Source organism: Monodelphis domestica, chromosome 1 (assembly GCF_027887165.1).
Source record: "Monodelphis domestica isolate mMonDom1 chromosome 1, mMonDom1.pri, whole genome shotgun sequence".
NCBI lineage: Eukaryota > Metazoa > Chordata > Mammalia > Didelphimorphia > Didelphidae > Monodelphis > Monodelphis domestica.
The window spans coordinates 494,582,359-494,609,229 of NC_077227.1; the positions used below are offsets into that span (position 1 = coordinate 494,582,359).

The window sequence follows — 26,871 nt, forward strand, 5'->3', positions numbered from 1 at the left end:
TTTTCTTGACAGAGATACTAGAGCAGTTTGTCATTCTTTCTCCAGCTCATTTTATAGGTGAGGAAACTGAGTCAAACAGGGTTAAGTGAGTTTCCCAGGGTCACATGGCTAGTAAATGTCCAAGGCCAGATTTGAACTTTGGAAGATGAGCCTTCCTGACTTTAGTCCTGGCACTACCTGGCACTACATTTACTACCTAGGTGCCACAGCAACATTTAGAGCTTTAAAATGTTTGTTTTCCATTTGTAGCAAACCCACCAATAAGCAAAATGGCAGAGAAGGTCAAGGTGACTCTAGGATGGAGACATTGGGGTTAAGGTGAGAAAGACTGCTATAATCTAGCCATTAGAACTTGGAAACTTCACCCCCCTTCAGAACCAGGAAAATCAATTGTCCCAGACTTTTTAGCAATTGAATATTATGCTACTGACCCTTCATTTAGAGTCTCAGAGTTCCAAGGGGCCTTGAGAGCCCTTTAGGGCAATCCATTTATCTGATGATCTGAGCTCTGGGTCATACAAAGATCAAATCTGTCATAGGCAGCACTATAATGCCTTGCTCTCATGTCCTTGCCATGGACATTTTGCCTCATTACATACAGTTCATTGGTAGCATCTTGTAACTGGGGGTGGTGACAACAATGAATTTCTGCCCTTCTTATTAAATGAACAACTAATTAGAGCTACTTATTATGGGGATCAACCTTCTTGGACTTATAAAGGAATCAAGTTAAGGTTCATCTATTGACACTACTAATGAGGACACTGGATTTGGAACCAGAGGTCCTAGTTCTAATTCAATTTCTAGTATTTGCTGTGTAATCTTGGGCAATTGACTCACTAAATCTCTCTAGGTTTCAGCTTCTTAATTGGTGAAGTCAGAAGACTGGACTGGCTGACCCCTCAAGTCCCTTCTGTATCTAAATCTGTGATCTTGTGATCCATGATCCTACCTGGATGTAGCTTTACCTGCATATTATATAGGAGAGGCATCCTAGTCTAATTACAAAGGATACTGAACCAGGAGACCTGGGTTCTAATCTTAGCTATATTATTTTCTAGTTGTGTGATCACAGGCAAGTTACTTTTCCTCTCTGAGACTCAGTTTCCTCAACTATAAAATATAGGAGTTTGCATTAGGTAACTTTTGTGGTTCCATTCAACTCTAACTTTGTATACTCCTATACTTTGCTCCTCTTCCCACATATTACAGTCCAATCCCTCACACATAATACCCTGTTTCCCATCTTTGTGCCATCCCATTGACTATCTCTCAAATGTTGAATGTATTCCTTCCTATCTTCTACCTCTTATGCTAGTAACTTCCTTCAAGACTCAGTTGATGTCCTGCTTTCTGCAGGAGACTTTTCTTAATTCCATTATTTTCCTTTACCAGCTGTTAGTGCTTTTCCTCAATATTTTGAATGTGCCTCAGTTCCTAGAGGGCAAGAACTGTTTCCCTTTTGTTGTACCCTTGGCGCTTATCACCATTCCTATTACCTAGTAGGTTTTGAAGAATTGATTGATTATCATAGCCTTGAATAATCCAGGGCCTCAAAAAGTGGGACAGGCTAAATATGGTAGTGTTTGAATGGCTCCCAGTGATGGATGGTTAGGGGTTACTTAAGATTTATCAGAGTCAATAACAGAAGAAAAAGAAATTGAAGGCATTAAAATAGGCAAGGAGGAGACCGAGTTATTGCTCTTTGCAGATGATATGATGGTATACTTAAAGAATCCTAGAGAATCAACCAAAAAGCTTGCCGAAATAATCAACAACTTTAGCAAAGTTGCAGGTTACAAAATAAACCCACATAAGTCATCAGCATTTCTATATATTTCCAACACAGCTCAGCAGCAAGAATTAGAAAGAGAAATCCCATTCAAAATCACCTTAGACAAAATAAAATACTAAGGAATCTATCTCCTGAGACAAACACAGACACTATATGAACACAACTACAAAACACTCTCCACACAACTAAAACTAGACTTGAACAATTGGAAAAACATTAACTGCTCATGGGTAGGATGAGCCAATATAATAAAAATGGCCATCCTACCCAAACTTATTTATCTATTTAGTGCCATACCCATTGAACTTCCAAAAAATGTTTTTACTGATTTAGAAAAAAACCATAACAAAGTTCATTTGGAAGAACAAAGGATCAAGGGAAATAATGAAAAAAATACAAAGGAAGGGGGCCTTGCAGTCCCAGATCTCAGACTTTATTATAAAGCAGTGGTCATCAAAACAATTTGGTACTGGCTAAGAGACAGAAAGGAGGATCAGTGGAATAGACTCAGGGTAAGTGACCTCAGCAAGACAGTATATGACAAACCCAAAGATCCCAGCTTTTGGGACAAAACCCCACTATTTCATAAAAACTGCTGGGAAAATTGGAGGACAGTATGGGAAAGATTAGGTTTAGATCAACACCTCACACCCTACACCAAGATAAATTCAAAATGGGTGAATGACTTGAATATAAAGAAGGAAACCTTAAGTAAATTAGGTGAACACTGAATAGTATACATGTCAGACCTTTGGGAAGGGAAAGATTTTAAAACCAAGCAAGACTTAGAAAGAGTCATAAAATGCAAAATAAATAATTTGGAATACTTCAAATTAAAAAGGTTTTGTACAAACAAAACCAATGTAACCAAAATCAGAAGGAAAGCTACAAATTGGGAAACAATCCTCAGACAAAGGTTTAATTACTCAAATTTACAAGGAGCTAAATCAATTGTACAAAAAATCAAGCCATTCTCCAATTGATAAATGGGCAAGGGACATGAATAGGCAGTTTACAGATAAAGAAATCAAAACTATTAATAGGCACATGAGAAAGTGTTCTCAATCTCTTATAATCAGAGAGATGCAAATTAAAACAACTCTGAGGTATCACTTCACACCTGGCAGATTGGCTAACATAACAGCAAAGGAAGGGAATGAATGCTGGAGGGGATGTGGCAAAGTAGGGACACTAATTCACTGCTGGTGGGGTTGTGAATTGATCCAACCATTCTGGAGGGCAATTTGGAACTATGCCCAAAGGGTGATAAAAGACTATCTGCCATTTGATCTAGCCATAGCACTGCTGGGCTTGTACCCCAAAGAGATAATAAGGAAAAAAGATGTGTACAAGAATATTCATAGCAGCCCTCTTTGTGGTGGCCAAAAATTGGAAAATGAGGGGATGCCCTTCAGTTGGAGAATGGCTGAACAAATTGTGGTATATGTTGGTGATGGAATACTATTGTGCTAAAAGGAATAACAAAGTGGAGGAATTCCATGGAGACTGGAACAACCTCCAGAAAGTGATGCAGAGCGAAAGGAGCAGAACCAGGAAAACATTGTACACAGAGACTGACACACTGTGGTACAATCGAATGTAATGGACTTCTCCATTTGGGTCAATGCAATGTCCCTGAACAATCTGCAGGGATCTAGGAGAAAAAACACTATCCACAAGCAGAGGACAAACTGTGGGAGTAAAGACACCGAGGAAAATCAACTGCTAGACTATAGGGGTTGAGGGGACATGACTGAGGAGAGACTCTAAAAGAACACTCTGGTGCAAATACCAACAACATGGAAATGGGTTCAAATCAAGAACACTTGTGACACCCAGTGGAATCACCCTTCGGCTATGGGATAGGGGGGCGGGGGAGGAGAAAAAGGATCTTTGTCTCCAATGAATAATGCTCGGAAATGACCAAATAAAATAATGTTTAAAAAAAAAGATTTATCAGAGTCAGTCTCTTGGAAAGTCTGGTTCTTGAGTAAGAGGGGAACCCAGCAGTACAATGTTTTGTCATTTGGGTCCTCAGGGGCTTCTTTCTTCTTTAATTGGAGAGTATCTGAGATGAGCCCCTTTAAATGCTCAGACCTCAGTAGAAATAATAGGCACCTTTTCCAGGTGATCACAGGAAAAATTATTTTAACAACTCTAAGAAAATTAAATCAACAAACAAAAACCCTTCACTAGACTCCATCATCCCTTCAAGTCTTTCTCTACCTTTTTGTGTCCATTAGCCTAGAAAAAAAAAAAAACAAACCTGAAGTTTTTTGACTCCATTTCCTTTTTCTTTCTTCTCAAAACCCTCTATACTCTGACTTCTGATCATATTACTTAGCTGAAAGGGCTCTCTTCAAAGTTACAAAATATGTCTTCACTTCCAGATTCAATGATATTTTCTGAGGCCTCATCCTTTTGGATTCCTTCACAGCAACTGATACTGATGTCTAGCCTTTTCTTGATACTTTCTCCTATGTTTTTGTAACACTGAGGTCCCTTGATTCTACTTCAACAGTCTGATTGCTCCTTCTTGGACTCATTTTCTGGATTATCATCCATATCCTGCTCTTTACCAGTGGGTGGCCCTCTATCTTGGGTCTTCTTTTCTTTCTTTTCATTTCTTTTTGGTTGATCTCATCAGTTCTTGAAAATTCAGTTATCTTTTATATTCCTCTGATGTCCAGATACATCCATCCAGGCCTGCTCCCCTCTTCTAAAGTCTTATCTGTGTCACCAACTGTCTTTTGAACATTTTCATTTGGATGTCTCATAAGCATCTCAAACTCAGGATGTCCCCAAACTGAACTCATTATTTTCTCCTCTCAAATCTATCCTTCTTCCTAATTTCTTTATTTCTATTGAGGATACCACTACCTTCCAGTTATTCAGCTTTATAGCCTTGGAGTCATATTCAACTCCTCACTCACCCACTGTATCCATACAGTCTCAAAATCTTGTTGCTTCCATGTCCAACATCTCTCACATCTGTCTACTTCTCTCACAACTCACATGGCCACTACCCTATGTTTAGGCCCTCATCACTTCTTGCCTGGGCTATTGCAATAGGCTCCTAATTGATCTCCTTCCCTCAAATCTTTCTCTCTATCACAGCTAATTTTGCATTTAGACTAAACTAATTTTATCTAATTAGTTAATTCCAGTGACTCCTCGTTGCTTTTAGGATTAAATATAAACCTCTGTCTTTGGCATTTAAAGCCTTTATAACCTTGCCCAAACTACCTTTTCAATTTTATTATATACCATTCCCTTTAGCCTTTCTTGGTGATCTAGCTTTCTTGCTTTACCTTACACATGACACTATTTCTGGCCTTTGTATTAGATATTCCTGATGTTGGGAATGGGTTCCTTCCTCAACTCTACTGCTTTGAAGCCCTCATTTCTAAGGTTAATTTATACAATTTCTTATATGTAGTGCTTCTTCCCCCCCCACCTGTTAATTCAATTTCCCTACCCCCCAAATTATCTTATGCTCATTTTATATTTTCTCATCTCTTCACCAGAGCCAAGATTGAATATTACAGTTACAGCATTCAACTTAATTTTATTTTTATTAACATTCTCATTTTCCTGATTAAGAAACCAAGATCCAGAGAGGTTAACTAACTTGCCCAAAATATCACTGATATTAAGTAGCCCAGTTGGGAATTCGAGCCCAGATGCTCAGATTTCGATCTAACCCTCTTTCCATTGTACCATACTGCTACTATATCATTCCAGCCTGGCCACTTTTCTATCTGTCCCTGAATACTGTCTCAGGCTACCTCTTTACCTTTGCTCCTGCTCTGCCAGAAGTGAAAGAGAAGATACCAGAGGAGTACACTCCTCATAACCAATACTTTCCAGTCTTTTAAACTCTACAGCAGACTGTGCTTATCTCTGTTTTTGTGCCTTGGCTTTTGCTGATCTTCTTGCCAGAAAACTTACCCACCCCTTGTCCTCCCCCCTTCCCTATCCACCTATGCCTATCTAAATAAATCCTGTTCATCTCTGAAAGCCAGCTCCATCTCAGCACTATCACACCTCTGAAGATTCCAACTCCCTTACTTTCTCCAGTTCTCTAAAGTATTAGTGCATTTAAAACCCTCATTTCTCATTTTGGCACTTCATTACTGCCTGGTTTGTTCAAATGTCTGCTTTCCTTAAATAGATGACTCCTTCAGGATGCCTGTGGTCTAATTAGGGGTTAATACACCAACACAGTTAACTTATGATAATGATGATGATGGTTGTGATAGAGAACATTTATATAGCATTTAGTGTAATTCAGGCACTATGCAAAGTGTTTATAATTATTATCTCATTTGATCCTCACAATAGCCCTGGGAGGTAGGTGCTATAATTATCCCTATTTTACAGAAGAGGAAATCGAGGCAGACAGAAGTTAAAGTGACTTGCCCAGAATCACACAGCTAGTAAGTGTTTGAGGCCAGATTTGTACTTAAGCCTTCTTGACTCTAAGGCTTGATGCTATTAGGCAAAGCTAGAACTAGTAATTTTGTACTTGAGGCCAATTATTTATGAGATGAGGATAGTTTAACTTCAGAAGTGTAGTATAAAGGACTATCCTCCCTAGGTTCATAGAGGTATTGAGAGGACTTATTCCCCCAGTGAGTCTGGTCTATGCTGCCATGGCAGAGCCCATAGACCCTCACTCTTTGTCTGGTCAGGTATAGTTGTGCCAGGAATGGGAACAGCCTGCTTTCTTGCAGAACAAAGGGAGAGGAAAAAATAAGAAGGAGGTAAAATTGGGGAAGGTATATCTTAGGAGATAGATGCCATAGGGATATGACTCTGGGAGTGATGGTAGCTGAGGACCAAGTGAAGGGAGTGATTGTACCGTTCTCTCTCCTCTATGTCAGTGTCCTGGGACAAGGCCTGGGATAACTTGCCCTGGTTAGTTTCTGATTTAGCATTAGAGATGTTCCATGAACCTATGAGGTTTGGAGAAAAATGTCATGGGGATACGAATAGTAAGGAATAGGAAGAGAATCAAAATTTATATTGATAAAAGGGGTTGCCTTGGTAATTGTTAGAGATCAGGTTTTGTAGTATACAGAACGGACAACTGACTGATTTCTCCAAACAGCACTTTGATATGTTTTAATGTATATGATATGATTTAGAGTATGGTGCTAGAAGTTGGGATTTAATCTCAGCAGGTAAGATTATGCTCCTCTGTCTTAAATTATGAGCCCATTGCCAATCTTTTAATTGCATTGGCCCTCTCAAATATATATATATGTATATGTACATATATATAAACATAAACAACCAGACTCCTTTCTCTATACCTTAGAATCAATACTAAGCATAAATTCCAAGACAGAAGAGTTGTAAGGGCTAGGCAACTAGAGTTAAGTGACTTGTCCAGAGTCACATAGCTAGGAGATGTCTGAGGCCAGATTTAAACCCAGGATCACTTATCTGCAAGTCTGGTTCTCTATCCATTGAGCCATGTCCTTCCTCCACATTTTATTTTTAATTGTACACACTTCCCTTCATTTGAAGGACCAGAGAAACTCAAAGAGGAAGAAAGAGCTAAAAAACTTCCTAGTCTCCAAACTCTCATTGATTCACAGATGAATCAACAAATCTGGCCTTTGCTTTCATGGTTGTAATAAAAGAATGTTTAAGACCATTTTGGCAAGGCATTCATTGTTTAAAAGATATAACTCCTCTCCCCAAATTGTCATTGTTCTGTGGTCCAAATGGACTTGTTCAGAGATCTCACATTTTCCCATTTTCTTGTAAAAGTTTCTAGCAAAGTCATCACTTGAATGTAACTCCTGTGTTTTGGGAAAAGATACCATCCTGATAGAAAATTATACCATGTCTATTTATATTTTAATAACTTTATTTAATTACCACTTTAGCATGCCAAATACTCATTACATGTCCACTATGTACAGAATGTTGTGCAAGGTACTAGGGGTAGGAGGTAGGAAGTAGGAAATGATGCAAAGTTCAAGACACATGGTCCTTGACCTCATGGAGCTTTTAGTCTAGTGAAGGATATACTATATGTTAACCCACAGGGGAGGAAGATAATCACTAATGGTCTATGTGATATAGCAGATAGAGCACTCTACTAGGAGTCAGGAAGATTTAAATTCAAATCCCACCACAGGTTATTTACTGTGTGATACTAGACAAGTTCTTTATCCTTTCTGGACCTCAATTATTTAATGTAAAATGTGGAATGTGGATTTTAAGACCAATAATGTCCCTTTTATCACGAAATCTATGATCTATCTTCTCTACCACCCCCACTCACTCACTCACTTAAATCTTTCCTGAATTTCATCTGTTTTCCTACCCACTGTCCATAAACTGCCCATGTCTCATTCATCTTAAGAAACCCTGATTTTATCAATCTATCTTCACTTGCTATCATCTCATATCTCTCCTACCTTTTGTAACTAAACTCCTTAAGGCCTGTTACACTAAGATTCCTCTACTTCCTTTCCCCTCACTCTCTTCTTAACTCTACAATCTGACTTCTAACCTTATCATTCAACAGAAACTGCTCTCTCCAAAGTTTAATTGACAAATCTAATGGTCTTTTCTCAATTCTCATCCTTCTTGACATCTCCACTACTCCTTCTTTTCCTTGATAGTCTCTTCTCTCTCTAGGTCAGTGATGGTGAACCTTTTAGAGATGGAGTGCCAGGCCCCACACTCCTATTATCCCACACAGGGGAGGGAGGAAGTGTTCCCATCAGGCTGTTGGGCAGAGGGGTGGATGAAGTGAAAAATGTCCTTAGCAAGTGTAGAGAGGGAGAGGGAAGTGACCTGAGATCTCTGCTCCCCTCTATTTCTGCTGCCTGTGTGCATCTACCTTATTTCCTGTGTGTTCCCATTGGGCTGGTGGACAGAGGAGCAGGGAATATGAAAAAATGTCATCAGGCACAATGGAGAGGGGGAAAGGAGCTGCTCCATCTGAGTCCCTCTGCCTTTCTAGTAACAAACTGGTAGGGATAGGGGGAGGGAGGGTGACTTCAAGCCCACAGAGAGCACTCTGTGTGCCATTTTTGGCACCCATGCCAAGTTTTGCCATCACTGCTTTAGATTATTCCAGTCCCCCCCCCCCAATCTATTTGATTATTTTCATCTTTTTTTGCTGTTATACCCACTAAACATGAGTATTCTCCAGGATTCTATCCTGAACCCTCTCTCTTTCTCCCTCTATACTATTTTACTTGGTGATCTCATCAACTTCCATGGATTTAATTATTATCTCTATGCTGGTAATTATCAAATCTACCTATCTAGCCCTAATCACTTTCCTAATTTCCAGATTAGGAAATAATATCTTCAGTTGACTATTGTACATCTTGAACTTGATGTCCTTTAGATTTCTTAAACTCACATGTATAAAACTAAATTCATTATTTATTCCACCTCTTCCATACTCTCCCTTCTTCTTGACTTCTTTATTTCTGTTGAGGCTACCACCATCCTTCCAAGCACTGAGACTTTCAACCTAGGTGTCAATCTCAACTCCTCATTCTTACGATTTTTCTCTCTTCCTTATATCCAATCTGTGACCTAGTAGCTTTACCTTCCTAACCTCTTTTGCTTAGGACCCCTTCTCTCCTCTGACACTGATACCACCCTGTTGCAACTCCTCATTACTTCACTCCTGTACTGGTTTAATAGTCTACTCTTTGACTTTTCTGCCACAAGTCTCTCTACACTCTGGTCTTTCCTCCACTAACTCTCAAAGTGATCTTCCTAAAGTGAAGATCTGACCCATCTCCCCTCAACTCCTCCTCAACTCATTAAATCCCGGTGACTCCCTATTACCCCAAGATCAAATATAAAATCCTCTGTTTGTCATTCAAACCTCTTCCTAACCTGACCTGCTCTCTCACCTTTTTAGTTTTCTTACTCTTCCCTTTCACCCTTCTTTCTTCACCCCCTCTTCTCATCATTCCAGTAAAAATGACCTCTTTGCTGTTCTTCAACAAGAAATTCCATCTCCTAATTCTAGGAACATACACTGACTGTCCTCTATGCTTGAATTGCTTTCCCTCTCTATTTCCACCTCCTCATTCCCTAGTTTCCTTCAAACCTCAGCTTAAAGCCGGTCTTCTTCAACAAGAGACCTTTCCTGACCTCCTCCCTTAATTCTAGTGTTTTCCCTCTATTGATCATTTCCGGTTTATCCTCAATATAGCTTGTTTTTACATAGTTATTTCCATGTTGTCTCTCCCATTAGTCTGTGTGCTTCTTGAGAACAGGGACTATCTTGCCTATCTTTGCATTCCTAGCACTTAGCATAGTGCCTGGCACATAGTAGGTGCTTAATAAATATTTATTGATTGTGTGACTGATCCTGAAAACTTTGGGGGATGTGAAGGGAAAGAGACCAAGAAAAGTTTTTATGGTAGAGATTTCATTTGAGTAGGGTTTTAAAGGACAGACAGAAATTCAGTAGATGTGGATTAAGGAGGGGGTTGCACTCTAGAAATAAGAAAAAGTATGAACATAGACAAAGAAGTGGAAAACACAGGAGGTTTATAGTATACATGGAGTAGTCCAGTTTAGATAGAATATAGACCACATATTAGGGGAAATAGCATGGAATAAGGTTAAAAATTAGGATGGTACCAGATCATAGAGGATCTTGAATGCCAGGATGAAGAGGTTGCCATTAGGCAAAGAGAGCCTCTATAGGACCTTGAGCACTAAAGGGATATAATTAGATTTGTTCCTAAAGCAAGCTAATTTGGCCACAGAAGAATAGAAGTTTCTCTTACAACAGTTAATTATTTAAGGTGCTGGATGATCATTCACTTTCAGATCTTCATATACTCTATCCTTCCTTTCCCGTCCCTTTCCAAAAATGTCATTAAAGTAAAATCAGAAATGGAAATTCATAACCATAAAAACTTAAATGGATTCAAGCACATGAGAGGGTTCTTTATTATGCTTAATTGCCACCTAGCCATTTGTTGGAGAGGTTCATTGAAATATAAGAAAAAGTGGAGCAGCTGGGTGGCTCAGTGGATTGAGAGTCAGGCCTAGAGATGGGAGGTCCTAGGTTCAAATCTGGCCTCAAACACTTCCCAGCTGTGTGACCCTGGGCAAGTCACTTAACCCCCATTGCCTAGCCCTTCCCATTCTTCTGCCTTGGAGCCAATACACAGTATATAAGGGTTTTTAAAAAGAAAGAAAGAAAGATAAGGAAAAAAGTGAAGATTAAGTGCCCTATAATCACTGTTTAGATTTAAAAGCAATCCCTATAGCCAGGGCTTACTAAAGGTTTTTAGGTCTTTGCATCCTTATGCTTCTGGACATTATTTAGTTTTATTTTATCTTTTCCCTTAATTCCAGAATAAAACTTTTTCATCCTGGAAAGTTGGTTGAATTAAAAAGAATTTTTTTCTGAGAAAATAAGGGGGGAAAATGCAAAGAATCTTGAGGATCTGGTGACAGCTGGCAACATAAAGAAGAAGCCCTGATGGGACGTAGCTTTGTCAGTGTTACTGGTAGAAATTTCACTGGCCCACTCAGACATTTCTTTGAACACTGTATACCAATATTGACTATGTTTGGATCCCAAAGCACTTCCATTTTTTTTCCCATAGAGGACATAAGAGACAAAGAAATTGTGGTTATATCCATTTTTACTGTAGGTAAAGTAAGGCTAGTATATATGAAATGACATTGGTATAGAAGTTAAAGTGATGAGATGAGAACTTGGTAACCTGGACTTCCAACCTTTATTTTATTAGCCAGAGGCTGTTGTATTTAATTTTTGTATCTACAGCACCTATCAGAGTGTCTTCAGAAGCCTCCTGGCATAGTGAAAGGATCACTATATTTGGAGTCATGAGACCTGGGTTCAAACCTTACCTCTGAGCCTTGCTAGGCTATGTGACCAAGGGCAAATCTCCACGTTATTCTGATTCCTGGTTTCCTTCAAAATGGTAATGCCCCAAATTGTGAAATTGATTACTCATTATTGATTAATTCAGAATTTTTTTAATCATAAAATTAACCATTGTAACCAAATTTTAAGACTGATGGGCTAACTATGTTTTCCTTTTGCCATGATTGATGAAGACATGACCATTGGTCAGATAGTATAATTAAGAACCAATTACAATCTTAGTAAAGTATGTATCTCTAGACCTTATATAGCTACTAAACTATATACAAAATCTATCTTGATTATGTGAGGGGTCTTTGGTTACTGAGGGACCATTGACTTCTATTATTAGTAATTGTCAGCCTTGCCAAAAATAGATTGAGCTTAGATTTTTTTGTGCCTCAATTTCTCATTATTGAAGACATATCATGACATAATACATAATTTTAGTGGTTTGTGAGAAAGAAACTCCAGAAAGGCCCATATAAATGCAAGCTGTTATTTTTATTATTGTATACAGTAAGTGGTTAAATGCTGTGTAGCCTTTATTCGGTAGAACATAATACTACCTGGACAGTATTTTTGCAAAGTATTTTCTTGGGTGCCTATTTCTCTATCTATCTCTCTTCCCTTTCATTATCAAATGAGATGATATTTGTAAAGCTAAGATTATCACAGTACCTCTCACATAGGTACTTAATAAATGCATATTCCACTCCATTTCTTTCAATAGCTTCTCTTTTCTTGTTATGGTGCTTAAAAAATAAAAGGGGCCCTGAAATTCTCAGTGAAGTGCTTAGGTCCCTTTTTGGAGAATTTTCTTTCCCTGCTTTCTTCTTCTCTTTTTAAAAAGACCTTATCTTCCATTTTGGAATCAATACTATGTATTGGTTCTAAGGCAGAAGAGTGGTAAGGGCTAGGCAATGGGGGTCAAGTGACTTGCCCAGGGCCACACAGCTAGGAAGTATCTAAGGCCAAATTTGAACTGAGGACCTCCTGTCTCTAGGCCTGGCTCTCAGTCCACTGAACCACCTAGTCCCCCTCTCCCTGCTCTCTTCTATAGTACCTCATAGATTCTTCCTATGCTATGATTGTACATTTCTTGCTCAATGATCAAACCGTTCCTAAATAACCTCTCTCCCAGGTGACTCATAGTTCTGTCTTCTTTTTCTTTTAGGGATTCAGATTTGTTTCTGCTTGACAGTCGAACTATCTGGGCTACGGAGGAGGGTTGGCTGGTATTTGACATTACAGCCACGAGTAATCACTGGGTGGTGAACCCACAGCACAACCTCGGCCTGCAGCTGTCAGTGGAGAGTCTAGATGGTGAGTTCCAAGACTGTATTGTCAGCAGTAAGAACCCGTGTGTTGAAGAGTTCGAGCCCAGACTAGTTTTAGCACAGCCAGTAATCATGTACTTAAGTGGGATCTCTTGAATGCTTTATGCTTGAGTTTCATTAAGGAGCAAGATTTTTTCCCCCCAAACAACTGAAAAATTCAGCATTTTGAGTAGGAATAAAAAGCAGTTTTTCCCCTCTTCTTTGTAGATTAAATAAAAGAACAGAGATTCAAATGATCACTCATTTATGCAAGAAAGAGCCTTGCCTTTGACTCTGGATTTTTTAACTTGGATGGAGAATCATTGGAGGAAAAAGTAGCCGGATGAGAAAGGGAGACAGGATATAGAATTAGAGAAGGGGAAGAGAAGGCCAGGGAAAGGCTGTGAGAAGGACATCTAGAAAACACAAGCCCTTCCTTCTACCTTTTTTTCCTTACATGATAGTCTTAGCTAAAGACATTCTATTTGTAAGAGTCTAATAAACTTCTTTAAAAATGCTTTTGATAACATTTCAATGTAATTGGTTCCTTTTGTAATACTATTGATTTTATCTTATGTGACTAAAAACATTGTTCTGAGAAGGGCCCAGTAGGTTTCACTGGAAGGAGAAAGGAGTCCAGGATGCAAAGTAGGTTTAAAACTCTTGTTTTTTTTAAAGGGATTAAAAAAAAAAAGCCAAGTACTTACCAAAGGACAATACTTACCAAATCATCCCAAAATCTCACTGGAAAGGATTTATTGACTGTTTTCCCTGACCCCCAACACCACCACACATCCATCAGAGTGAACAGCTTTTTATAGTATTTATCTCCACTCCCTCACCAAAATAAATAAATAAATAAATGAAAGTACTAGGACTTAGTTCTAAGGAGTCAATGGCTCTCTCTACCTCCTTTGGAAAAAGTAGGAAGGGAAGACGGTCCAGGAGAGTCCCTGTAAACACTTTGCCTTGAGCTTAGGAGGCAAGCCAGTTGTGAGTAGGATGTAGTTGGGCTGGCTGTATCAGTCACTCCTCCCAAGAAAATGTATTTCTAATTAGACTGGGATGGTTCCCAGCCTTGCTTGTTTTCTCCCTTTCTGTTCTGAGGGTGGTTGTGCTTAATTTTGTTCAGTAACAGTTATCCAGAATGAGTTCTCCAGAAAGATGGTGGTCAGAGCAGTAGGTGAGGTTGGGGGCTTTGGAAGTGTTGGGAAGCAGGCCCAGTCTGTTGCCAAAGAGTACTTCTGTGTAATTTCTCATACTTATTGCTTATCCCCTCTTGTAGCCCTCTCATTTGGACTTCTGGATCTACCTACAAAGGGGCCAGTGAGGGGAATTTACCTGGGGAAACAGGAATGTTGGGTTTGGTTCTCGGAACTATTCTGCTTATTGATACTGGACAATTCATTGGGCCAATGGCATTTTGGACATTCCACTTTTTCTCCTCTATCAAAGCTCATCTTAGAAGGAGGGATAGATGTGTGTGTGTGTGTGAGATTTGGAAAGTACCTAGTTCCTCATAAATGTAAAGCCAGCCAGTCCCATCAGATATTGTGGAAAGAAGTGAACCTCTACTGAAGTTATGGGATGATTTTCTAGCGGACCATTTTGAGGGAGTTTTCCTAGCTGGGGAGGATCAAGAAAACCCCCTTGTGTGGAAGAAATAGTAGTACTGCAAATGCATAAGATTTTTTTTCCCCTGAGGAAAAACCAACAACAAAACACACACACACACACACACACACACACACACACACACACATATGCGCACGTGCGCACATACATACACACACACCAGTTCTTGTCCTTCTGAGTATAAACAATATTGGTGGTTGTCTCTGACTCTTGGGAAATTAATCTGAAGCACAGACAGGTTATCTTTCAAGCATCAAACAGCCCAGCTGGGAGGAAAACCACCCACCTTGTCCAAGGCATATTCTTTGGATGATGTCTCCACTCCTGCTGAATTTCTGGAAGAGGACATACCACAGGAGCTTACTCATCAGAAGCTTCCTGGATGCCCTGCTGAGATCTCTTCACTGTGGCCATGTATAATCCCTCTTAGTTTGGGAGCTGGACCCATAGGAAGAAATAAGTTCCTTTCCTGGCCCAGATTAGCTCCTACTTTCATCAGTTCAAGTGATTTGTGGGAGATAAGCCCACATACTTTCCTTATCAGAAGTCTCACTCCTTTGATGCCATAGAGACCCAGCAATGGGCCCTTTGAATGCATGCGCACAGACCTGGTTCAATTCATCTCTTGCTTGAACCACTTAGTGCTCAAACCCAGAAGAGCCAGGACAAAGCTAGTTAGACCAGAAACAGGCAATCCACTTAGGTCCTAGAGGTTTTTTTCTCTGCCAACACACCAGGGTTGGGGGAGTGTGGATGAAAAAGAAATGGCTCATCATTCTTATATCTGCTATAAATTCCGACTCTTCTTTATTAAAAAAAAAAAAAGTTGACAAGAGACTGGTAGGCCCAGTGCCTGCCCGAATTAGGCCACTTGGAACTCCTTAAATTGACAGGCATTGGAGTTTTTCTGCCTTCTCCTGTGGGCTGGGCAAAAAGCCTGAATGAGATGCCACCCAAATGGACCTGATCCAAATGGCTGTTGCTCCTTCCTGGGCTTTTGCCATTCTGTGTGTATCATTGCCCTACTCTCTGACTAAAGGAACAGCAGACATACTACCAGCTGCGTGAAGATGCAGGTTTGGATGGCCAGGAGGAACCATATGGAAAGGTGGGAAATAGGCAAAGATTTCCTGATTGCCAATCTGCCTGCCCAACTTATCAGACACTATGACTTCTATATCCATAATGTCACAGAATATATATCTCCCATCATATGCAACGAAATTATGAAATCTGAATGACTAACATGTATTAGAAGGGAAGCACAATCCATGTGTTATACGTCTGGAGGAAGTATGTGGTTAGAATCTGGTATTGTCTCTTGAGGGACACTGTCATTTAAGATGGAATGATGATCTTTCCTTTTGGAAGAAAATGCAACCAAAAAAACTGGTTCTTCCCTTTCCTCCCCCTCAATAATTGAAATTATGGAATGAATGAATTGATGAGTCAATCAATAAATATTTATTAAACATTTCTTTATTATACATTGATTATTAATGCAGTAGCATTGATGTATTAAGTGTTTAATGAAGACTATCTTCTCACTGTTGGGCTAGTGACATTTTTTTCTTCTTGTATAATAGTTTGCTTTGGCTACATATGCACAGCACTTTAATGAAGGAAGCCTTGTATGTAGCCATAAAATTAATTCAAATTATTGCTTCTTATGATTGAGAAAAGAGGCTCATAACTAGGTATAAAAACCTGGAAATTTCAGGAGAGGGTAGGGAATAAGAAAATATTCTCTTATTGTACTGGGAATACCCATACATAGTAACTATCCAGTTATTGAAATTAAATCTCTAGCAAGCAGATTATTGTGGGCAGCACTGCTTGGCCAAAATGCCACAGAGAGGAGCAGCAAATATTTGTGTGCCTAGTCTCATGCTAGTTGTCAAGGGAAGATACAAGAGAAGAGGTAGAAAGCTGGTCCTTGGTTTAAATCTAGCATAGATCAATCAATCAGTACATTTTATTACTCATAATATAGAGCTTATTCTTGGTCCTTCTTTAGTTCTCTGGATTGATTTTGTGATGTGGTAGGAAAAGTGATGGGTTTGGAATTAGAGGATGTAGATTAAAATCCTGACTGCTACTAATGACCTGTTGTGACCACAGAAAGGTTATTTAACATCCAAGGGTCTTAGTTTCATTATTAGTAAAATATAGGGGTAGGTAGGATTAGATGACATCTAAGGTTTCTTTCAGTTCCAAACTGATGGTCGAAGAGTTTTTAAAAGTATATTCCTTTCTGCTGCCCTCATTGAGTTCTTATATGAAGAACACTATGAAGAAGCTAATCTCTACTTCACAAAAAAAAAGAGAAAAATCAATAATAAAACCCAATAGTTCTGGAATATATTTCTTATGGAATGTCAGCACCTAGATAATAAGATTCCTTCTAACTCTCTGCGACTAATCTATGAGGAAGCCGGATATTAATAAATAATCATACTGAAATCAGCTTGGTTTGAACCAAAGTTCTTGATTCAACTTGGGACTTTCTTAAATTTATTGAAAGCAATCTTTGGTCTCTAAATTTTGCCTTTCTTCCCATATCTGGCTATAATATTGGTGTGGAAGAATGAATATTACCTTCATAAAGATAAGTTGGTTATGGATATTTATCTTGGAGAATGGGAGTCCCATGGAAATAACATTAAATTTGGAGATGGAGGACTGGGATTTGAGTCCCACCTCTTCTGATTGTTACCGGTATGATCTTAGGTGAGTCACTTCCTTTCTATGGTTCCATAGGTTTCCTTATCTATAAAATGAGGAGGTTAGATAAGGTTCCCTCTGATTCTAAATCCTATGGTCCAAAATTGTCGTTTTGATCAAGGAACAAAAAAACCCGATCCTAGCATCTTTATATATTGACTTTTATATACAAAACTTTTAAGCATTTATTAGGTAGCTCCTGCCTTTATACAGGCAGAACTTCCCCTTAGTATTCTGGTTTTCATCTTGCCTCAAACTCCAGCCTGGGCTTGTACTCTGTGGTGAAGAATCAGAAGGCTGAAAGGAGGTACCTAGCACCAAAAATGATGAGAATGTTGTGAAGAGTTGGCCTGAGAAGACCTCTTTTAAAAAGATGAATTGGACTTTTTGGTGAGATCAGACCAAGACCACCATGACTAGACCACCTGACAACTATACCAGAGAGGCAGGCAACTGGGCAGAGGCACACAGGAAGGAGAAGAGATGAGACAGAGAGGGAGGCTGACTTGCCAGAGATTTTAGGTGGGGGTCATTTTACTTAAGGCATGGGAATAGATTATCCTCCTCCGGAATATTGTGTCTGGAATTTAGGATTAGCAATGTAGGTGCTCGCTGGGAGAGGCCAGAATAGACAGGAAATTACCCCAGAAACATGGCGCAAGTCAGTGAACTTGCTGGACTCTTGGTTGCACGACAGTTTTTTGTAATATCAGAAATCTCTGAGTTGATGCTGGTAATCTTTGGTCTCCAGATTTTGCCTTTCTTCCCTTATCTGACTGTCATATTGGTGTGGAAGAATGGATACTACCTCTATTCTGTTTTCATTTCCTTTGGGAGATTAAAGTGGCAAACTGAAGTGGGAGTGGCAGACATAGTATGTGGTTGTTTGAATTTCAATACTTTGTTTCTCTCTGTTTTATGAAGTAAATGTATTGAACTAACATGAATGCATTTTCTTTTGGGTCATATGAAGTGAGGAAAAAGTTGAGAGTCTTGGTAGTAAATGAAAGGTAAGGTATGAGCACTAAGACATCATTGGGGATTTTCCTCCAATAAAATCCAGATGGGAGCCCATTGGATCAAAATAGTGATATGTTTGTGATTTATTATATGCAAATGTTTATTTTCTATTTTAAAACCCTAGATGTCTCCCGGACCAGAGATTTTTGACATTTTTATGTTGCCATAGACTCCTTGGCCATTTGGGTGAAGCCTGTGGGTCCCTACACAAAATAATGTTTTCAAATGTATAAAATATCTAAGACTACAAAGGAAAGTAATGACTTTGTAATGAAGTTTTCAAAATTAAAAACAACAATAAGAAGTTCAAGGACCCCAAGCCTAGGAGAATATGGGTCAAAGCTGGAGACATCTATGTGTAGCCACATCTATCTCTATCTGGGAGAAAAGGGACCCCCTAGGGACAACTGCCTACCAAACAGATGGGGATGATTCTATATCCTGCCTATTTTTGCATGTGTGAATCAAAACCCTCATTCCACGTAATTGCTTGTGAGCCTTTTGTTGTTGTTGAAGTAAAGGAATGGAGAGGCAACTTGAAGTCAGATAACACATCTGAGAGAATAATTCTTTTCAGCCCACATTCTTCAGTTCCTTTTATCTTCTGAACTGGCTTCTTCCTTAATCTTCAGCTCCTTGGTCAGTGTTGATTCCTGTCAAAAATCACATTGACAGCTACAGCTTTGCTCTCCACACCCCCGTCTACCACATTCATTGTGCAAAATCCTCTGTGGACCAAACATTTGATCTGCTTCTGGAAGTTTCTTTCCAGTAAAGAACCTTGTACATATCTTCATTGCTATGAGGTAGCATTAGCTTTGCTCCTTCATAATCACCCCAGCTTGGAATTAAAAAATAGGAATTAAGGCACTTAAAAAAGAATTTGTTATTCTTAAGTTTGGTTAAGCTGAGGCAACTGAGTAGAGAAACAGAGGAATGATTCATTAGCTGGAGGCATTCTCTCAAACTAAGCCTACTAATATGCTATACTGACAGTACCTATGAGCAGCAGCTGACTATTTGAGTCTCTTTAGTCCTTTACTTATTGCTTCATATCCTGTTTGTAGCCCTTGTTTTAACAAGGGAGAAAATGAAGTGGGTCAAAGATAGAGATGATGCCTGGGTAGTCCAAGGGCTCAATGTACATTGGTGATAAAAAAAAAAAATTCAATTAGTGAATTAGTGGTAGGGAAAATATCTTTAAAATGGAACTATTTTCTGGTTTGACATTTAGTCAAAGAAATTGAGATAGATTATTGTAATTAATTTCCGCTGTTATATTCATGAAGAATATCTTGGTGGACATGGGGGTGTTTGAGGGACTGCCCATATAGAACAAGAAACAAGAAAGTCGTATCTTGAGAAATATCCCCGTCCTGTGGTTGAACCTATCATCTTCTTTCCTAAGGAATTTCATATTACCTCAATGCTTATTAATGAGTATCTTCTCCTTAGAATCTCTATTTAGCTTTCTCATAGACTGTGATACTGTTTCCATAAATGCCATTCATATTCTTTGAGGGAGCTAGACATTTTCATGTCTACTCACTGTCTTCTTCTATGTACACTATGCTTTAAGCACTTGGAAAAATTGAATAATAATGCTTTCAGGTTTTCAAAGAACTTTATGTATTACATTTGATTTTATTCTTACAAGAATCCTGTGGGTTTGGTGCTATTATTATCCTCAATCTAAGATACAGATGAGAAAACTGAGACTTAGACAGAGAAGGCTGATTAAGTATATGAAGCAGGATTTAAATCTGGGTCTTCCTGACCCCAAGACTAGTACTCTATCCTTTGTGCACAAATGTATTCATTCTAGCCACTTAAAGTTAGTAAATAACATGTGATTTTCTTAGGTGTTCAATTAGATCGAAGGTAGTTTTGAACACCACCATGTCGGTCATATGTAAATTTGTGACCTCCTATAGCACTTCACCCAGTTCTCTTGAATGTAGTAGTTGTTTGAGAAAGGATATTCCCTGGAGCCCATGCCAACATGCCTTGTGACTTGCTACAATTCATTCAATAGAAGAAAAAAAGAGAGTAAGATCACTGGCTATGTTGGATGACTCAAACTGTATAGGTAACAACAGGGGCAAAGATATATGTAACACCTCTACCCTGCTCTATTGGATGTGACTCCGGGTTCAAGGAGGTTATTCTTCAATTGGTATTTTGTCTGTCTGGTGACTTTTTTTCCTCCAACAATTATTTGCTTACTGAAAACATGTCTCTCTCTCCCCTAGATGTACATGGCCAACAAAGATTTCTTATTTTGGTTGGCATTGTTTGATCCAAGGAGGAAGACCTATTGGTCAAAGGCATGTTTGTTTTTCAGTACTCATAAGTACTGCCCTCAGGACTAGGTGAAGATTTTCTCCTCAACAGACTCAGTGTCATCTGCAAGTGATAATTCTTGGTGATTCCTCCACTTCTCCTGAGAAGAGCCAAAATTGTTATCCTTAGATGTGGCAGTAAGAAGGAGCTGAACCCTCATTAGATCATTGCACTTCCTCAATCTAGAGGCCTGTTTTTTTGTTTTTATTTTTGTTTTCCCCAGACTAGAGAACTATTCTTGACAGCTACACCATAACCAAACTACCTCCAGATCAGACCTATAGATGGAAACTGTTTGGAAATTTCAAATTTAATATATCTGGAACAGTGTCAAGGTTTTGTGCAAGGCATTTTTATTTTGACTTAATAACCTTCCAGGGGGAATTTACAGTTCCTAGGGGCTACATTTTATGGTTTCTTTTATAGAATCACTTCAAATTATAGGTTGGTGAACTTAAAGAAACCCCTCTAAAGAATGCAGAAAAATCTAATGTTGAGTGGTTTTAAGGTAAAATAATTATGGATGGGGGAGTTTTATTTTAAACATAGGTTTTAAAGAAGTCTCTTGTGCTGATCTGTTATTTTAGGGGATGGGATTTGTCCAGTTTCTAAGTCAGATGTATTCAATTCCAAGTGAAGTTAATTACATATATGCAATGATCATTGCATTTTCTTCATAAATCCTTTTACTGTTGTAGCCAGGCCTGGGTATTTGGCAGCTTCTCATTGTTTTGGCATGGCTGGAGATCCTTGATCCTGATCTCCTGGTGATCCTTCTCTGTGTATTTTTAATATCTCTTCAGGACAAAGCATCAACCCCAAGATGGCAGGTCTGGTTGGAAGACATGGTCCCCAGAACAAGCAGCCATTTATGGTTGCATTCTTTAAGGCCACAGAAGTACATCTTCGTAGTATCCGGTCTACAGGAACCAAACAACGCAGCCAAAACAGATCAAAGACACCAAAGAACCAGGAAGCTTTGAGGATGTCCAATATTGCAGGTACACAGATGGGGGAGAAGGGACTAGCAGAAGTTAAAGAAATTGTCATACATGACCCCTACCCCTTGGCAACCCCACAGGTACCTGAAAGGAAACTGAGGAGCAATGTTGTGGATAGAGGAAGAAAGCAGGCTTAAACTATTCTGTATTATGACAGATTCAGTTTAGGCATAGGGTACAAGAAATGTATGAGGATTAATTGATTGATACATTGTATATGTATAAGAGTCTTGAGAATATTAGGATGTGGAGCTATACCTTTTAAAAATAAGATAACGTCTTATTTTTTGGAGGATGATTTAGATAAAGGTCCATGAGGGGGCTGTTCTCCATGCATTTGGGCTAAACGGCTTCTCAAGGTTTCCTCTAGGTGATGGGATGCTATAAATGGTGATATCCTGAAATTATGTAATTCCTCTGCTAAGTTACTTTGAAAAACTTTCCTTAGTTCTTAGGAAGTCATTTAAAAAAAATTCTTCAGGGGGCAGCTGGGTGGCTCAGTGGATTGAGAGCCAGACCTAGAGATGGAAGGTCCTGGATTCAAATCTGACCTCAGACACTTCCTAGCTGTGTGACCCTGGGCAAGTCACTTAACCCCCATTGCCTAGCCCTTACCATTCTTCTGCCTTAGAACCAATACACAGTATTGATTCTAAGATGGAAGGCAAGGGTTTAAAAAAAATTCTTCATCTTTGTTAATAATGGGCTGTGATATATCTTATCAGTTAAAAATAATATAAATTTGTAGAAATACAAAAATAGAATGACGAGTCAAAATTGCTCTCCCAAAGGGACCTTAGAGATCAATTAGTCCAACTCCCTTCAAAATGTCATCATAGGATTTGGAATTGTAAAGTCCATAGAGATCATCTAATCATTCACACTGCCACCACTGTTGCACAGGCTCTCGTCTCCTCTCATTGGAACATTGCAATAGCTTTCTAATTGGTCTCTTTGCCTCAAGTAACTCCCCAGTCCAAGTAGGTTCTCTGCTCAACTGTGGAAGTGATTTTCCTACAGCACAATTCTGATTATGTCTCTGAACTAACCCCACCCCTCAACTCAATAAACTCTATTGGCTCCCTATTACCTCCAGGATCAAATATAAAATCCTCTGGTATTTAAAGCCCTTCACAGACCCTCTTACCTTTCTAGTCATCTGGTACTTTTCTGTCCCATACAGACTCTACAGTTCAGACATGTTGTCCTATTTGCTTTTCCTTATACACGGTACTCCACATCCTGACTCCATGTCTTTGTACTGCCTGTCCCAGTGACTGGACTATCTTCTTTACTCACTTCTGCCTACTAGTTTCTTTAGAGAATTAGTTCAAATGCTACTTTCTTCAGTTTTTTTTTCCAACCTCCTTACCAACACCCCTTCCCCCACTGGTACTTGTCCCTCCCCTATGAAATTACTTCCCCTTTATGCTGTATATATCTTGTGTATACAGAGTTTTAAATTTTATCTTCTCCATTAGAATGTGAGTTCATTAAGAGCAAGGGACCTTGTTTTATTCTTTTTTGTTTAACTCCGGCACTCAGCCCAGTGCCTGGCATAGCCCAAGCACTTAATAAATTCTTGTTGATTGCTCAATCTCATCCAATTCCCTTATTTTATGAATGAAGAAACAGAGATGTAGAAATGGAAGGTAATTTGGCCAAGATTGCACAGTTAGTAAATGGCAGAGCTGGTCCTAGAACTCAGATCTTCAGACTCCTATCCTTGGGATCTTTCCATTATACCCTGGCTACTTCCCTCCCAGAGTTCAATTCTACTTAACTTGATTTAAATGTTTATCTGTGATAAGGTAGGGAAGCAACTGAGGCTGTAATTAACATCTGCTTGTGCTGGAGGTCTGAGCTGAACAGACCAAAAACATTCCCCAAGAGCCTTCTCTGGCTGAGTATCAGGCCTTGTGGAAAATATAAGGCAGGGATTGAGAAGGAAGAGGACACATGTGCTTCTTATAAACCCATGGTCTAGGAGACTGTGAGACCATGGAAAGGAAATAAGAACAAATGGATTTGAGCTGGAATTCACCAAACCCTGTTAGTGACATCCCTTGGTCAATTATTTAATGCTGTAATTTTAAAGTTATAGCCCTTAAAAATATATTATTGCCTTTTACTTTTATGTTGCATTTTTTTCCGGTGTACCTCCCTTTCCCCCCTACCCCTCCTGCTCAGTGATTGAATCCTCCCTTTTAACATAGGAAAAAAAAAAAGAATAGACTACCAAAACCAACCTACCAATACTGCAGTAACTAAGAAATCTAATAGGATATGCACACTCCACATCCTTCACAGAATAGAGGGAAATGAGTTTCATTATCTGTTCTCTTGACTATTACTAGCCATTAGAATTCATCAGTTAAGGTGTCTTTTGGTGTTATTTTTGTTTACATTATGGTTGTCGTTGTATATATTGTTCTAGTTCAACTTACTTCTTTCTGTATTAGGTCAAGCAAATCTTCCCAAGCTTTTCCAGATTCCACATATTTATCATTTCTGAGGGTGAAATTGCATTCAGATTTGAGAGCCATTTAGCCACTCCTGAGTTAATGGGCACCTATTTTGTTTCTAGGTTTGCTACCACAAAAAATGCTGCTAGAATATCTTGGTATATGTGTGTGTAAACATATATATGTACAAATACACATGCATAAATTTGCAATATTTCTCTTAATTTTTGACGTCCATAGTTTATATGCAAAGTAATGAGATCTCTGGTCCAAAAGTTATAAAGAATTTAGGGACTTTTCTCGTGTGTGTGTAAATACACATATGTATATATGTGTGTAAATACACATATGTATATATGTGTATATATCTATGTATCTATATCTATAGCTATAGCTATATCTATATCTATAAACATGGGGTTTTCCTTTCTCTTTGACCTCCTTAGTTAAGATGCACAATGATGAGATCTCTTTGGTCAAAGGTTATGAAGACTTCAGTAACTTTTCCCCTAATTCCAAATTGGTTTTCAGAATGGTTTGGTCAAGTAATTTGAAATTTTCAATGGCATCTCAATACTCTCATTATCCTTATATTGTCTTAAGAATCCACTTCATTGACCTTTTTGGGTGTCGTTTCCAGTACAAAAATCATTCTTCTTGGCAGAGAACACAAAAATTGAGCAGCTTTTCTTTCCTTCTATAGTCAGCTATCTTTGTCTCATCCACCTCAAGCAGTTCTCAAATCTTTCCTTGGATCTTCCTTTTTCTCTCAATACAGATTAAAAGAGATCCTCTACTTTTTGTTGTCTTTATCTAGCTTCAGCTTGTTCTGAGTTTTAGCATGTCTGATATAATTTTTATAGTATTATGCTCTTAGACTCATCCTTTATTACCAGTCCTTGCTTGTTCACTAAGTGAATACAGTATCTGGCAGACAGTGGGCATTTCTAGATGCTTGTTGTTTGAGTGATTGATAGCTTCCAACTTCTGTACATATTGTTTTAATAATCTATGTTGGTTAGTAAGTCCTATATGTATCCACATTAGTCTTTTTATATAATTCAGCCCCTCCTTTTTTTCCTCATAGGAATTTATATTGTTAGAATTTCTTTCTTTGAGTTTCCCATTCCTCCTGGGCTAACTTCCCCTACAGAATTTTAGTCTAGGAGTTACTATTTATCCTTTATCTTATCACCTCAGAATTTCCCATCAATTCAAGTCCTGTTATGTGTTCAAGAATCAGATCTAGAAAAAGAAATTTCCCTCTTGCTGGTTCCTCCATTTTTTAAAGAATGAATTTTTTAAGACAAGTTATGAAGCTATTAGCTGTTCTGGTTTTTTTTTTTTTGGTGGGAGGAGAAAGAGAGAGAGGGGAGGAGAGAGAGGGGAGAAAGAGAGAGAGAGAGAGAGAGAGAGAGAGAGAGAGAGAGAGAGAGAGAGAGAGAGAGAGAGAGAGAGAGAACTCTTTCAGGAAATATTTGGATAATTGAAACTCTCCCATTATTGCAATATCTATTTTTTTTTTGTGCCAGGCTAGTAATCACTTTCCTGAGGATATTTATATCTGTTTCCTCTTTCTGTCCAGGTGGGCCATAGTGTACTCTAATAGGAAACTCACTTCTACTTCTCTCTTCTATTTATTTTTACCCCAATTCTCTCCACAATGCCTCGCCCCTCTGATTCCTGGATTTCCTCACCTAAGTATACCTTATTAGTATACAATTATACAATGGTGGGGCAACTAGGTAGTACGGTGGTTAGAGTGCCAGACCAGGAGTTGGAAGGAGCTGGGTTTAAATCTGGTCTCAGATACTTCCCAGCTTTGTAATCTTGGGCAAGTAACTTAACACCAAAAGTCTAGCCCTTGCCATGTTTTTGCCTTGGAACTGAGATTGAGTATCAATTCTAAAACTGAAGGTAGGGGTTTTACTGTTTCTCTCTCTCTCTCTCTCTCTCTCTCTCTCTCTCCCTCTATCCCACTTTTATCTATACTTAATCCTGAGACCTTTATGTTCAAATTTGTCTCCTGATATTAGCATCTCCTATGCTTAAAAGTTTAGCTAATTGTATATAGATATTAGAATTTATGGGTTTTATCCCTTGTTTCTGGGATTTTGTTTTCTATATACTTATGCATGCCTCAATGGCTATTTCTCTTCCTTCATTTTAGTTGAATTTAATTGTAAATAACATAGTCATCTTTTAACATGGAAAACTAAGCCTTTTTCATGCAATCTTGCTCAAGGATAATGATTTACAGTTAGGTATTGTAAACTAAACCAGGGGTTGGTCACACAGGTTTCAGATTAGCCAGGCTTTTCCCTTCCTCCTTCCTCCTTTATCCCCATAGCTGTCAATTAGACATCTCCACTGGGAGAAAAACCATGAATCTTGAACTAGTTATTATTTCTTTTTATTTGCTTGGACCATCCAAGCTATCCTCCATTATTGGTAGAAAATTTGAAATGTTCATTTTCCTAAATGATTCGAGTCCCTCATGTGCCTGACCCCACAACCTTACACAATACCCAACTAACTAGCTATTCTGGTAACTTATGCCCAGTGTCCTCAGTTGGCCAGAACAAATGAGTAACTTCTCACCCTTCCTCAGGTAGTAGCCTGTGAAGCTTAGATGATGACTTTCATTTGGAAAGTCCCTGGTGCA

At 38.8% G+C, this 26,871-nt stretch overlaps 1 protein-coding gene across 1 annotated transcript in view; it reads left to right on the plus strand.

The window, feature by feature from the left end:
- The window catches only part of BMP7 (bone morphogenetic protein 7), a 101,606-nt gene that overhangs the window by 64,194 nt on the left and 10,541 nt on the right, over positions 1-26,871 (plus strand). The window contains exons 3-4 of the mRNA XM_016428304.2: positions 12,877-13,025; positions 21,544-21,741. Of these exons, the coding sequence (XP_016283790.1) occupies positions 12,877-13,025; positions 21,544-21,741 (347 nt within the window). The remainder of the gene's footprint in view (positions 1-12,876; positions 13,026-21,543; positions 21,742-26,871) is intronic.